This window comes from Diadema antillarum, unplaced genomic scaffold, assembly GCF_040938485.1.
Source record: "Diadema antillarum isolate AM-2024a unplaced genomic scaffold, OU_Dant_1.0 seq00000910_RagTag, whole genome shotgun sequence".
NCBI lineage: Eukaryota > Metazoa > Echinodermata > Echinoidea > Diadematoida > Diadematidae > Diadema > Diadema antillarum.
This window is the reverse complement of record NW_027271766.1, coordinates 818,648-833,046: the sequence shown is the minus strand read 5'-3', so window position 1 is coordinate 833,046 and position 14,399 is coordinate 818,648. Positions and strand designations below refer to the sequence as shown.

Sequence of the window (14,399 nt, the reverse complement as noted above, 5' to 3'; positions counted from 1 at the left end):
CCCTCTCTTCACGTGTTTCCCTACCCAATCGTGCAGTACCTCTCTGATACATCCCTCTCATAATGGCACTGGTTATGTGTTCATAAGTGTTACAACTTTCTGCAAATCATCCAAACTTTGCTATGGTGGCAAATTGATATGCAATGTTCTCGTCGTGTGCATTGTCTTAAGTGTATCGGGGTATTTCATCTGTGCAGACACGGAGTGATGATAGTTGCTGGCGATTTACTTCCAAGTTTGAAGGGAATAATTGTGTATAAAATGGGAAGACATAAAAATGTTCACAACAATGAAATTGGAAATTTTACACTTGATGGAAGCTTCGAGTGTATTCATTATTTTGTGACTGAAATGATCGAGATCATCAAGTGTAATTGTTGTATTTTTGAATGTACCCTGAGAAGCATTTCACAATGACTGAATGCAGATTGACAACAAATGCAACAATGGGATGGACAAATTAAGACCCAATGTTAAAGTTACAAGCAGTAAAATGTTGGTACAGTACAAGAATCGTGTGGCGTTCATTGCACAAAGGCTTCTTCACTCGAGGCTTTTGGATATTACATGTACTGTACATGCATATGTATTTGGTATATACTGTGAAGTAAGAACTGTTTCACAGCATTAAATTTTCGCAAATTGCCACTGGCATTCAATGCATATAGTGTAGGCAAAAATTTTGTGCATTTTAATTTCTTGAATCTTGGCTCTCACTAACATTGCAAAATTAAAATTCACGCGAACATTTCTGGTTTTACAGTATACAAGTATAATTAGGAGACTGGTAGTCCTGAAACGAGACCATACAGTTTATATTTGTCCTGCATATTATGACTGAACCTCTTATTTATGACTTTTAACATGCCCATATGTGAAACATTTATTTCATTTATTGCAGAGGTCCAAACATTTTTTAAATTAACTTTAATATCTCTCTCAGTGTGTGATGCCAGGGTAGGGGTTAGATCCAAGCAATCATTGTCTTGAATGGAACTCGAGAAATGCATAACCCTGAATGTAGGCCTAATGAGCTTCTTCTGTAAATCATTACAAGGCTAATGTTTGAATACATGTGATGATTCATCATTGTATTTGACGACATGCAGTGTATCATTGTACACCTGATGTACCCGTTGCTACTGGGTAGCACTGTGATGATCAATGGAGGATTCACACACTTGCATCAAGCAACACTCAAGCCTGCATCTACATTGTACTCCTGCCCCAACCTTTCCCTAGCAGGAGAAATTCCATGAGCCTGTTATTTTTCATTTTCAAATTACTGGTAGTTTAATTTAAAAATTGTGACGTACTGCCAATTTCCGTAGCAACATGTACAGATGTGATTGGGTGAAGAATGTGATAGCAGACAGTGAGGGGCCATGATCTGTAGAAAGATGTCTTTGGGGTTCCTGGATATTATCAAGCTGATGATGGGTCAGGGAATGCTGGATATTGTTTTCTTCATGTTCTGTGGTACAGTGGCCAATTAATTGTAGCAGCTCTTGCATAAGTTGGAATGGCCATGGATGCAATGATATGGTTGTACTGTTTGGAAAATAAATATTCTTCAAACACTCTTTATTTCAAAATCTTCTGAGTACTTTGCAATACATTATTTCTTCAAGTCTTTCTTGTTATTTCGCACTTCATTAATATATAAGCATGCATTAAAATGCAGTCAATCTTACATGACTTGAATGAGGGGAAGTATTCGGACAAGTCAATGAGTGAAAAAGTTCAAGCTGCACTGTTTAGTCAGTTTAGCTCACCCTCAAGCCAAATGTTTGGTACACTGTACAATGTATTCAGTTGATGCCCTTTATTCACACTGTGGGGTTACAACTACTGGATGTTGAATATCGGTATGCTGTACTTAAGATATGGTCATATCATTGACCTTGACAAATATTCTGTTTTATTTGGGGGGTTTCCCCAACCAGGAATGATTGGTTATTGAAAACTAGAATAACAACACATAATGGTAGATGTATCATGATATTCCATTTGCAGTCAAAATTACCAACCAGGGTATACCCCATCTTTAAGTGAGCCAAGACCGAGTCTTTTCCCTCTCACAGGAAAGATGTCACCATGACCACACAAAAGATGCATGTACATGTACTGTAAAAGTGGAAATTTTCGCGGTGTTGAAATTTTCGCGCATTTCGCGCAACCAGAAACTAGCACGAAAATAAAAGCATGCGAATATTTTTGCATGCCATATGTTCCTGTGCGTGATGTCTTGATTCCGCGGAATTAAAAACATGCAAAACTCTTCTGACCCGGCCAAGCGCGAAAAATTAGTCGCGAAAAATTATCCACTTTTACAGTACATCATAGCCATTTGAAGGAAAGAAGAAATAGAAACAAGAAGTTGTTGCTATCATGCAAACTCAGGAAGAAGTCCTATTCAAATTTCTTTGCACATCCAACAAAGCAGGATTTCTACACAATTTCAATACATGCACAGTGGAACCTCGTTATAAAGAGGTTAGATATAACAAGACCCTCATTTAACATATTGCAGGTCTCAACTCTTAACATTTCTTTGTTTTTGTTCCCTGATATCATGAGAAACCTGATATAACAACGTCATTGTCATGGTTAATAGGTCCTTGTTTAAGTTTTGTTCAACATGACGATGACTTATAATAGTGCAGACATTCCGAGTGTCATAACTTTTTCACTGTCAGTCTGATTCTGCTCAAACTTTACCTAATTTGTTACTTTTACATTGTATTTCACAAACAAAATGAAGAACGCCCTTCTCCCAGGAGCGTATCTAACTTTTAGCAAGCGAAGAATATAAAATGTTAGAGTTACTTTTCTCTCACTTAAAATGTTGGCAGTACAAGCTGATATTTTGAAGTATTTATGCAGTCATGAAACAAAAACGGCATTTTAAAACAAAACCTAGAAACAGGTCTGCAAGGCATGAAACAGAGAGGGCTACAACCTTCTATGCTGTAATCTGAAGATTCACAGGATTAGAACTTATCAACATCTTCACAAGTTCATGCATTTACACCTTTGATGATCCCACATGCTTGAAGTCTTGCACTGTTAAAAACACAACCACTTCCATATTGAGGTTTTTCATGTATTCGACAGATCTAATATCCCTTTCTCGCTATTAACTTCTAAGGATTGATTGCTGGTGATGTAAGCAGTCGTGTACTCGCATGCAAAAATTTCCTCCAACCTCACACTGTGCCAATGATTTACATATGTAAACCTCTACCTCATTCTTTGCTCACATACAAAAGCACCTCAAAGTTTATGACATTGTAAGGTGTAACATTTGCAGTTATTTAACACAACTTAAGTCCAGTGGAAGACAAGTCTTAATAACATAATTCCCACAAGTGCTTCATGTGCCAGTGATGTCTCTGAGAAGACATTGTTGATAGACCAATGCACACACTTCTGGTATACATCATCTAAGTCCTCCGCTCCTGGCATGGTGGAGAGAATCCAGAATTTCCCCAAGAATGGCATCTCTATTGTCTTTAGAAATCTGTTAAATAAAAGAGCAGAATGGTATTAATTTTTTCCCCAACACTCAAGCAATGAAGGCAAATCAACTGGGGGACAAATTTACAATAAAATGTATGGTACACATGTGCATGTGCTATACTTCTACTGCTGTAAGGGCAACAAAGTTTATTCAAAACCTATCCCTGTATATGTTTTGGCATATGCCAATAGTGAGTAATGTATAGGTGTTGATTTGATCATGACACAAACGGATAATAAAATTGGACCATGAAGAGAGCATATGTTTGTGTCAGAAGAAATGGGCCAAAATATAAGGAAGATAATGAATATGATAAAATCATAGCTACAACAGTGTAGCTAGGCCTTAGTTTTTCCATCAAGATGGAGGTACTGTACATAGACTCACTGTAACAACTTTCACATCAGGTCTGCTACGGATTTCCTCAACAAGGCCAAGGGGGCGCCCTTTGGGTATGGGTATAGTGCCCAGAACAGTTGAGGAGGGCTGGTCCAGAAGCTTCCGAACAGACTGAATGAAACCCTGGCTGAAGAGTTCCATTTTCCCCACCTCATCTATCACAAAGATGGGCTTTTCTGAAGAGTCTTTCTACATGTAGCAGTGGATTAAATGAACAGACCAATGTTGTACTTGCAACAAAATAACATTGTCTGGCATATGGATTACTCACAGAAGGTCTCATGTCATTGTTCTTGAGAAAAAAAGCCTCTGCATTAAATATCTACTACAGTGCACTCCAGTTATAATGAAAAAAAAAAATCTGGTTACAACAAAATAAAGATTCAGGCTGCGACATTACCGGCTCTTTGTTTTTAATTGTTTATTTGTTAAGTTATGACAAAATTTTGATTAAAAGAAACAAAAAACAAAACGGGAGTCCACTGTAATACATATTTAGATTGACAACACAGTATGCTTATAAAACAGTGTTCTTACAACAAATCGTTTACAAAACTACAAAATTAAAAAGGTAAAGATATACACCTCTGAACTGAAGATGTTCCACTTTGCCTATTTCACAACCTCTAGTATCATGTGATGTGCACCACAGACATATCTCAGAATCAGAAGATAGTATGGAGATTGCTCTTTTCCTGGAGGCTTGTGAACCTTTTTTGTATTATATATTATTTAGAAACTTATTCCGCTTATAATTATTGGCCCAAACCACAATGATTGAATGTCTCAGCAAAATGAGAGTTGCAAAAATCAGTAGATCTTACCTTCCTAGACACTACAGGTAACGCAAGCTGTTCAAATGACGGGAGATTAACGGTGTACTGACCAACCTTGGGCCCTTTGTGGTCACTGTGAGGCATAAGTTGGAACAAAAATGGATGACAAATTTATATACTACAATGCAGGAATTTAGCATGCAGTGTACTGCAAATGATGTCAATAATTTTAATTTAAAGTCATCTTTTCAGACATGCAGTGCTTTGGCAGTGCTCTCATTAACAATGCATCATTTGTAATTGACTATATTTTCATGAGGACATCTGCTTAATCACTGGCTGTCAGTTAAATAAAGTACAATGTACATTTGTTACAGCATTCATGACAACAACTAGAATTCTTGCAACTTGTTGGCTGTACTGTCAAGCTGCAGCCATGGCAACAGCAAATAGTGTATGGGTGCTATCTGAAGCAAGGGGGAAAAAAAAGACTAACCCTACTTTGGCCAGTGTCCCCCTCTGCCCGTCAAGTGTCACAACATCAAAGCCGATTCTCTTGCCTCCCGCTCTGACCTCTTCAGTGTAAAATCCCTGGGTGGGAATACACTTGGCACCTAGTTCTGAGCATGCCTTCCTCACAAGGGTTGTTTTGCCAACGCCTGCAACAAATGTTAACAAAGGCACTCTGCCAATCATTCACACAGGCACAAAAAAAAACACACACAAACAAACAAACAAACAAACAAACAAACAAACAAACAAACTACCGGTAACAAATAACGAAAACACATCAACCTGAGAACATGTTGAAAGGAAACTATGGCTATCAGTGAACAGTCAGTTTCCTTGTTGCCATAAGCAAGTCAACAGCCCCCACCTCCCCCCCCCCCCAAAAAAAAAGAAACATATTTAGACAGTTATCTTGTTTGTGTTTTTTTTTTTATTTGTTTGTTTTTTTATATTGAGGCTTTGCACCTCTACACTAATTCATCATAGATCATGTAACCAGTGACAGAAATATTTCCTTTAAGAGGAAACTAAGAACAATTTTGACACGTTATACCAGCTCGTATCAGCATGGTACACCTTATGGGACAGTACAACTACAAGTTATGTCCGTATCAGGGGAATTACTCCCCGAGGGCAATTACTCCCCGGCTAAATTCTGGCTTGTGATAAGGTTAGAGTAAAGATTAGGGTTAAGGTTAGGTTTAGGGTATAGAGTTTGGGTTAGGGTTGGGTTCAGGAAATTAGGGTATGGGTTAGGTTCAGGATTAAAATTAGGGTTAGGGTCAGGGGAAGGGTACCCGGTACGGGTGATTGCCCAGGGGGTAATTGCCCTAGACCGTTATAACAGTATGCGTACAATTATAAATCTGCCACAATTCATCTTTCCATCACATATACATTACATACTTCTACATCATACCTGGTGGGCCAGTCAAGAAAATGTGTCTGATGTTTGTTGAGCTGGCCATCTAGATCACAGTGGTTCAGACTACTCTGCACTGCAGACCGTCTTGTCTATCCGGAGAACATCTAAACTTAAAATGAGGTTTTTCTTTCTTTTACCCTGATGAGAAAGTTTTCAGAAAGAAAGTACAAATAGGTAACATAATGAAAGACTGAAGGTGGCTGCCCCACTTTGTGATTTTCCACATATGATAAAGTCTAATATACAAGAGGAATTACGGCTCAATCCCTGTTGTGTCACCTCTCTTAAATATGGAGTCTAAGTAATGTTTTTATTTTAAATCAAAATGGTGTCTCTACAATTTTAATTTAGTACAAAGTAGAAAGTCTGTATGGTTGGGTGTTCATAATACCGGACACCTAATGTTTTTCTATCAATAGAAACGTGAAAAATCTCACAATTTGCCTGAAATTTTACTCACGTGTGGAGAAAATACTCCGGATTCACAAGCGCGCACTGAAAATGCGATCTGAGGTACGCGCTCTTAGATGGCGGCTTCGAACGCGTGGGGTGTCATTTTTCCGCACTCAGTTGCCCTGCTCATTTCAACCGACCACCCTGACAATACGTATAAAGGGCACTTAAATGCGTTTTTTTCGACAGGCCGCTGTTTTTTTCTAGCCGTCATTTTTTCCCCAATAATATTTGAATATATTTTGAATCCTTCGTTATTACTTTTGAAGGACTGTTAGATGAATTTGATTTGATTTCATTGGGAAACTTTTCATCGTAATTGAAATAAATTAGATGAGTCGGTTTGTTTTTTCACATTCATTTCTCGTTTCTGCATCAACTCGTACGGTCGTAGCGGGCGACAAAATGTTTATGTCATGTGTTATGTGTAACGTATGTGCATGATCGTACAAGCGGAGGTGACAATTTTGCGGTCAAAATCGTCAAATTTATTACGGAAAGATACTCTACATCTAACAACGAGTCAGCAAAGGTAGGCCTAGTTATATGTAGTTACACGATAAACCTTATTCGATTTTGCTAAATTTCGGTAATTTAGAGGGAATACTTAGTTGTTTTCGCCACATTTTACTCGGTAGCGTAGCCCAGTGAAGAATCGAACATCGTTGCGCGTAGTCCCATGCGTACATTTTCTTTCTGTACGCGCAATGCCATTATAATGCGCGGTCGGTCGTTATAGACCCGGTCGGTGGGTTGAACACCTACCATACTTGTACGTGGTGGATGGAGCTGGGAATGCATCGAACGTCACCACTTGCATGCGCTGACGAAATAAACGGCAGTGAATGGAGTGGCGATACAAAATATAAAATGCAAAAATTATCAAGCAAAGCACATCCACCATACTCTCAACTCGAGTCAGGAGGCAGAACATAAACATGTGGCCCTCTGAAGGTGCCCTGGAGAGTCGATACGTTTTGCTTACACATATTCACAGACATGGGACTATGAACACATTGTAGGGGGAATAGGTAAAGAAAACTTGAATTACACATACACACAAACACAGGCTGTACTCTCGTAAAGTCCCTAGGTTTGAGTGTTAACCTTGCCAAAAACGTTTATGATCTGTACAGTCAATATCACCTTTAAACTTTAAAACATGATTCACTCATCATTCTTACCTAGCTTGACCAGACGCCGTTCCTACCAATACGGCATATCAATACGCCAACCGGCCAAGCCATTCGATCACCTGCGAGCCAGCACCCACGGAACATATAACAGCACCACGAACGCAGTGTCCCGGCGGCCGGCGCGCGGGGCGCGGCGGTTCGTCTCCCTGCTGCCTAGCGCTCCGGCGGCGCGTTAAAGGGATCGTATAGTTTTGGTTGAGACCTAACTTCAGTTTTCTAACATTTTTGAGTGAGATAATGAGAAACTTCCTATGAAATATGAAGGATCATGTAATTCCTGTAGGAATTCAACGTTTATATGATGAAATTGGTTTTGAAATGGCTGAGATACCCAAAACAAAGTACCTGGTAATCCTAATAAAAGGTGGGACCCACCTTTTATAATGATCGCTTTATTTTACTTTGTTTTTGGATGTCTTAGCCATTTCAAAACCGATTTTCATCAAATACAATTTTATTTGTCTTAGAATGTGATGCTCTGTACTAACGGTACCGGTACTTCATAAGTGGTGTCTTGGTGTCCTCTCCTTCACCAATACTGTACCATCCCATTAAACTTTGATGTTTTGGAAACTACTTCGTGACGAACATCTGATGATTTGCGTCCCACCCCCTTTCTGATGGCCTTTAAGATTCCGAAATCGAGGTGCATCTCGACAAAGAAAGAGGGAGCTATTAAAATCTACACATATCTGGAAACCAATTTAGAGCATAATGTGTCAGATTTTGAAAAATTCAAGTGCTGAAATTAGACGCACTCTGGATTGGAGAATTCTGTGCCCTGTGTCATGTACAATTGTACATTATTGTATCTTAAATCAATTTCTCTCTCGAATGAACATTAATTATGAATCTCTGAATTCCAGCTGTGTTCCGACTAGAAGGTAGGAGGGGGTTTAAGTCTTGCCATGTCAATTAAGTGACCACTATTAGAAAAGAGCACTATTGCCAAAGGTAAATGAACTGGAGTGATATGGAGCGCTTGAAATAAACTGCAATACATGTACTCGAGTATCTTATGCCCTCTATGTACCCTGTCATACATCATAATAAATGCAGGATCGCTTTTATTGAAAATAGGTGATGAATCTCCGAATTCGTGGTGTACACACTTATCTTTACTAGTCCTGCCACCTTTAAAAAGAAAAGGTGCTACATTACAATTGCTATGTGTAGTCTACAGCTAGCCTCTGAAAGAAAGCAAAATTGAATATTTTGGAATAAACTTATCAAAGGCTTCTGAATCGTTCAGAAAAGCTTGTGGCCTTTAAGTCAAATGGCCTGACCATGGGTGTTGATTTCTTCTCAGGATTTTCTCTTTTTTTTTTCTCTTTTTTTTTGGGGGGGGGGGGTACTTGGAGGATACATATGTTGGGAATTGAAGTGACCATAGTGGGAGGAGGGATCTACCCTCGATCCTCCCACAGTACCAGGTAGAGACTTTTTGAAAATGCACAAAGCAAACTTGTGTTTCTAAGCATGGTAAACAGGCCCTACATGTTTGAAAGGTGTATAATTGTTATTTGGGATTCTAGTCAAGATTCAAAGCAGATACAGATTCAGATCGAGTGTGAAACTGAATTATGAAGCTTTTGTACTTCAGTAGCTATACAACATTTGTTAACAATTTGCCATGTACTATTTATGGGGGGGGGGGGGGGAATGATACCCCCAATCAATGCCACTACTGGTTACCAGGATTTGTATAATTAATATTATCATATTTTTTTAAAAGAACCTTTTGTGTTAGGTCCTACATATCCAAGTGGTGAACTGGTCCTGGTCATGACAGGAGTGATCCATTTCATGGACTGGAAAAAGGGGGATATGAAAAAGAAAGTAGTTTTCAGACTATACTACTCATGTATCAAAATAAACAATGTAAAATATCATGCAATGAGGAGTGTACTGCAGTAATCATCCATGTCTTGCTTCAAATCATGGATTAAAGGTGATTAAAAGTGTTTTTCTGAATAACATTCCTCCATCAAAATAAATGTCTGGAACAAAAATTGTTAGGAAGTGCAAAGTAGAAATCAAGTGACAACCATGTCTGTAGCAAAGCCATATCAGGTTTTATTCAAATATCATGAACGATGGTAATGGACAAATTCCAATTTATCAAAATACACCTATCCAACAGGAATGAATATTACAGTAATGAAAAAGATTGACATTAGATTGCACCATAGTTGGCAACAGGGATGTTGAAAAACATCTTGAGATATACTGTATCACCACTGAATATACATTGTAGATACATTTTGTACCACCATTCCATTACTACAATACATAATACAGGTACATTACAAACTTGTAATACAAATGCAAATGAAAGACACTTATGCACTTTAATTTCAATCACAGGAGTATAGTATAAACAGTAAGAACACCTGTATTCCAGCGTAAGAATGAAATTACACATACGTAAGCTTTTTAAAGCGGGCACTGTTTTAGCAGATATTATTTTCACTGACAAAATCTTTAGCACATTTGAAGCTAGCAGCCATAGCATGCAAAATATTGCAGGCATTTGACACAGACAGTATATGTATTGGCTTAAGATGACCTTTTCCCAAACATGTTTGAATATCAGTCTATTCAATATAACAGCTAAACTTTTATACATTCATATGCTTATTAAAATAAAAAGTGTTAACAAGATTCATGGAATAGTAAGAGGACACCTGCCTCTACAAAGCACCTGTTATTAAAAGTCGCCAGAATACTCACAAGAGTTGTTTGTCTATACATATACATGTTGAGAGTTACAAACATAGAGTTATGCATATGCACACACACACACACACACACACATCCATCCACACACACACACACACACACACACACACACACACACACACACACACACACAATATTATCAATAAAAAAAAATGGTCATACATTTGATTTGTTGTTTTTCTCCATAACATGAAACATAACATGAAAAGCACAGCTCACTCTCTGATTTACAGGAACATCTGTGACTGTACATCACAAAACCAACAAAAAGTCACACCCCAAGACTTTATGTGAGGACTCAAAATAGGTCAAATGGGTGAACCTATTCAATTTCTAGTGGGGTATTTTCTTAAAGACCAATCTTTCTTCTACATATATCCACGTTGCAGACCATAAAGACTAATGGGAAGTTGTCGTTTGTTTTTTTTTTTGGTTTTTTTTTTGCAGTTTCCCAAGAACACCTTTAATTTGCAGAAATGTGATAAGGTACATCTCGGAAGGTCTGTTTCATTTTTTAGAAACCATTTACACGCTCTTCACTTTAAATTAAATTGCTTTGAAAGTTGGTAATGGTCATGAATACAATGTGCCAATAGAGTGTGCAAAATTTTAGTTTAATCTGATAATCCCGTCATTGTGGTTGCCCCAAAGTTTTACATCCTGTCTTTTGTTCCGTTCATTGCACGGAGGGCAGCTTGGTGAGATTAAGCATTGAAAAGACCCTAAACTTGAGAGCCTTTTTTCTCAGCAAACTCTTTTCAAGGATGTCTACATTCTTTCAGACTGTTACGTTAGGATAGTCCATTTGCATTGCATTTAAAATACATCATTTTAAAGCGTGGAATCTGTTCTTTCAGAATCTGTCCGTACCTAAAAGTCCATGTCTGGCGAGTTTTTGGTGGTTGTGATGCAGAGTCACATTAATTACCTGAACGTGAATTAAAGTGAGCAGTCAGTCAAACTGTTTGAAGACATGTTCCTTGAAGACAGAAGGGTTCACACTGGAAGAGTATATAAACCAAAACTATTGCTGACATCCAAATCAAAATAACAAATCTCATAACAGTTATTTACTGTACCTTCATTCTGTCAGATATCCTCTCATCTAGTTAGATATGTTTGCAAGAATGCATAGCAGCAAGTTGTGTCAAGTTATTACATAACTTCCATTGCAGATAGACTGTACACTTGATAAGAGCATGACAATGTGTTCTTAAAGTGGAAAAACAAACAAACAAACCTCTGCCTGACAACCCTGACATTTCTACAATATCGAGTACGCCATTGGTCTTGTTAGTAATGAATACAGTAAAGGAGATAGTCAACTGAGTATCAACTTCAGCACAACAGAAATACATACTGGAAAAGTAATGACAATGTCCTTCTCCTTTACATCCAACATGACAATTCTCTGTAAATTACCCCTAACAATTTGTTTTCCTCACATTTTACAGGCAACTTTAATTATTTTGAAGTCCTTGGGGCTGGCAGTTTTCTTTCGTTATATCAAAATTTTGTTAAAGGCAAACAAATACATGTAAAGTATAAAAAGACCAAGACAATAATCTTGGGACCTGAATTTTTACTTCGTTGTAATTTGTAATTATAGCCATGTTCGTTATAACATGAGTGCACAATATCATACCGTATAAAGGCCATCTCTATTCATAAGCACACAGCATTTATGACTTTCATTCTAACCACAACAATACCTTGCATCAAATCTTGTATCACAGTACAGTTGAACACATTTTTATTCCTTGACTAAAGTCCAATCCCTAGGTTACCAAGTCTGTGGGACTTTATAATTCATCACACATTGTATGAGGTTTACATCTCTTGCAAACTTAAGTGTCATTCCATACTGTATCAGCAACTCATAACTCTCCCTTGGATAAGAAATCATGTTTTTCATCAATGATTATGAATATAACAACTATGGCCCTTCTCCCCGCACAGGACATGACTGCAAGGTTATTGCAAAACAACAAATACAAGATGATATGAAGCATAGGTATACTTTAACTTTTGATTTCATGGTGAACAAGAAATCCTGGTGAAGATTTGTATAGGTCGACAGGGAAATTTGGAGACTACTACATCATTATCTTGTGTAATTTGCAATTTGGTTGTTCCTTCTATCACTGTTTCATGAAAACAAGCAATTTCAAATTTCCATAGCTCTCATACTCAGGTCTAATTTTCTGGCACTGCTGTCATTTTGCTGGTTAGATTTTATTCTACTTGTTAACCCAACTTCAATACCATGGGGCATTGCATTTTAACGTTTTCTGTCAGTGATCTAGGTATGTGCCATTCTACACTATCAGTGAGCACAAGATTTCACTCACTGCAATCAAGAAAATGGCAAAAAGCTGTATCTCAAACAAAATACTTAAAATTCTGGTGCCAGTTACAAATAAGCCTTAAACCTTAGGCAATAAAGAAAAAAGAAGGAAAATTACAGTGAAGGACTCTTGCTGTTCTCTTTTAATACAGCTGCACAGAGACAGTCAAGATGAATATTTTGCTATGGGACATGTATGTTGACCTCTAAACTAGGAAATATCAGAGCATTGATAATGTCATGGTTGTGACAATTTTATTCTTTGTTTACTTTTTTCTCAAAGTATCATCTTTGTCAGATTATTCTCACAATTACTATCCCCCCCCCCCAAAAAAAAAAAGTCTATCGGGTTGTTAAGTTGCGAGATTTTAAACTTTACTGCATCTGCACTGAAGAGTTGTTTTTGCAATGCCAGGCTTAACTTCATTCATATCAATCAAACCTGAAACTTCCCCTGCAAAGCATTTGATACTACAGATTTTTCTAGAGAGTTTTACTTTGGTAAAACTTTTTATGTGATTCAAATCAACACATCTCAAGAAGAATGATCTTATATCTCATAAAGCCTCTTAAATACAACTGTGATACCTCTCTATACATATATATATACCTTGCAATAAAAAAAAGCCTAAATGTAAAAATATTGTGGCAAAACATATTTCAGTTTGAAAAAAAAATGGGTAGTTTGTACTGCATTTTTTTTTTTTTTTTTTTTGGGGGGGGGGTTACAGTTGTACATATGACAGGAAAGGTAGTAGCAGCTTCACCATTGATTAAATACATGTACTACAAAAACAGTAATTACTAATCATACCACACTGACCTATAGTACTGACAATGTTTTGAATATATTATTGAGTACAGATGCTGACTTCACAATTCCATAAATAACTCCTTGATCACTACAAGAGGCCACTATTTCAGACTGAAGTAGAGATTGGTGGTAACGCTTCTGTTCAAAATCACTTAAGCATTCATCCATACTTCTTTCATGATGGTATTACTTCAAATCAAATTTCGATGTTTGATCATGCCCCTAAAAAAACACAGTGGCCATCACACCCACACTCTGTAGCATGGATATCTTGAGCATCAGTACTGTTCCAAAATGTGGTGGTGGCTTATTTGATTCACAATGATTCACAATGAAATGTTTCTTCCTGTGAGTTGATATCAAGAAATACTGTTTAAATCAATATTCAGACACTAATTTCTTTTGCAAAATGCTTGCTGTAATCAATAAAAGGTGACAAGGAATTTTGCTATCTGGCACATTGTAAGAAAAGAAATATTCCTCAACGGCCTGATTGACACTGATTCCAAAGACAAATAGCATGTTACAGCTTGACTTACATTGATTGCTGGAATATAATATGCCAGATTTACAAAGAAATTGAACAGGACCACTGGGTTTGTGCAAGCCTTCATAGTTGGTAACTCAACTGGTAATAACTTTTGGAGGACTGAAAATTGGAGCAAAAGTTTAACAGTCACAATATCTTTGAGTATGCTATTGTTTCTCAACTAT

General features: G+C 37.4%; 1 protein-coding gene across 1 annotated transcript; it reads right to left on the bottom strand.

The window, feature by feature from the left end:
* Positions 1–3,394: 3,394 nt before the first annotated feature.
* Positions 3,395–6,176, bottom strand: LOC139741227 (cancer-related nucleoside-triphosphatase homolog). The gene is made up of 5 exons (XM_071651821.1): positions 6,128–6,176; positions 5,195–5,357; positions 4,747–4,831; positions 3,911–4,111; positions 3,395–3,523 (listed from the first exon to the last, which is right to left on the bottom strand). Exons 1-5 carry the CDS (start codon positions 6,174–6,176, stop codon positions 3,443–3,445), a joined length of 579 nt encoding a protein of 192 aa, XP_071507922.1. The 3' UTR covers positions 3,395–3,442.
* Positions 6,177–14,399: the final 8,223 nt, after the last annotated feature.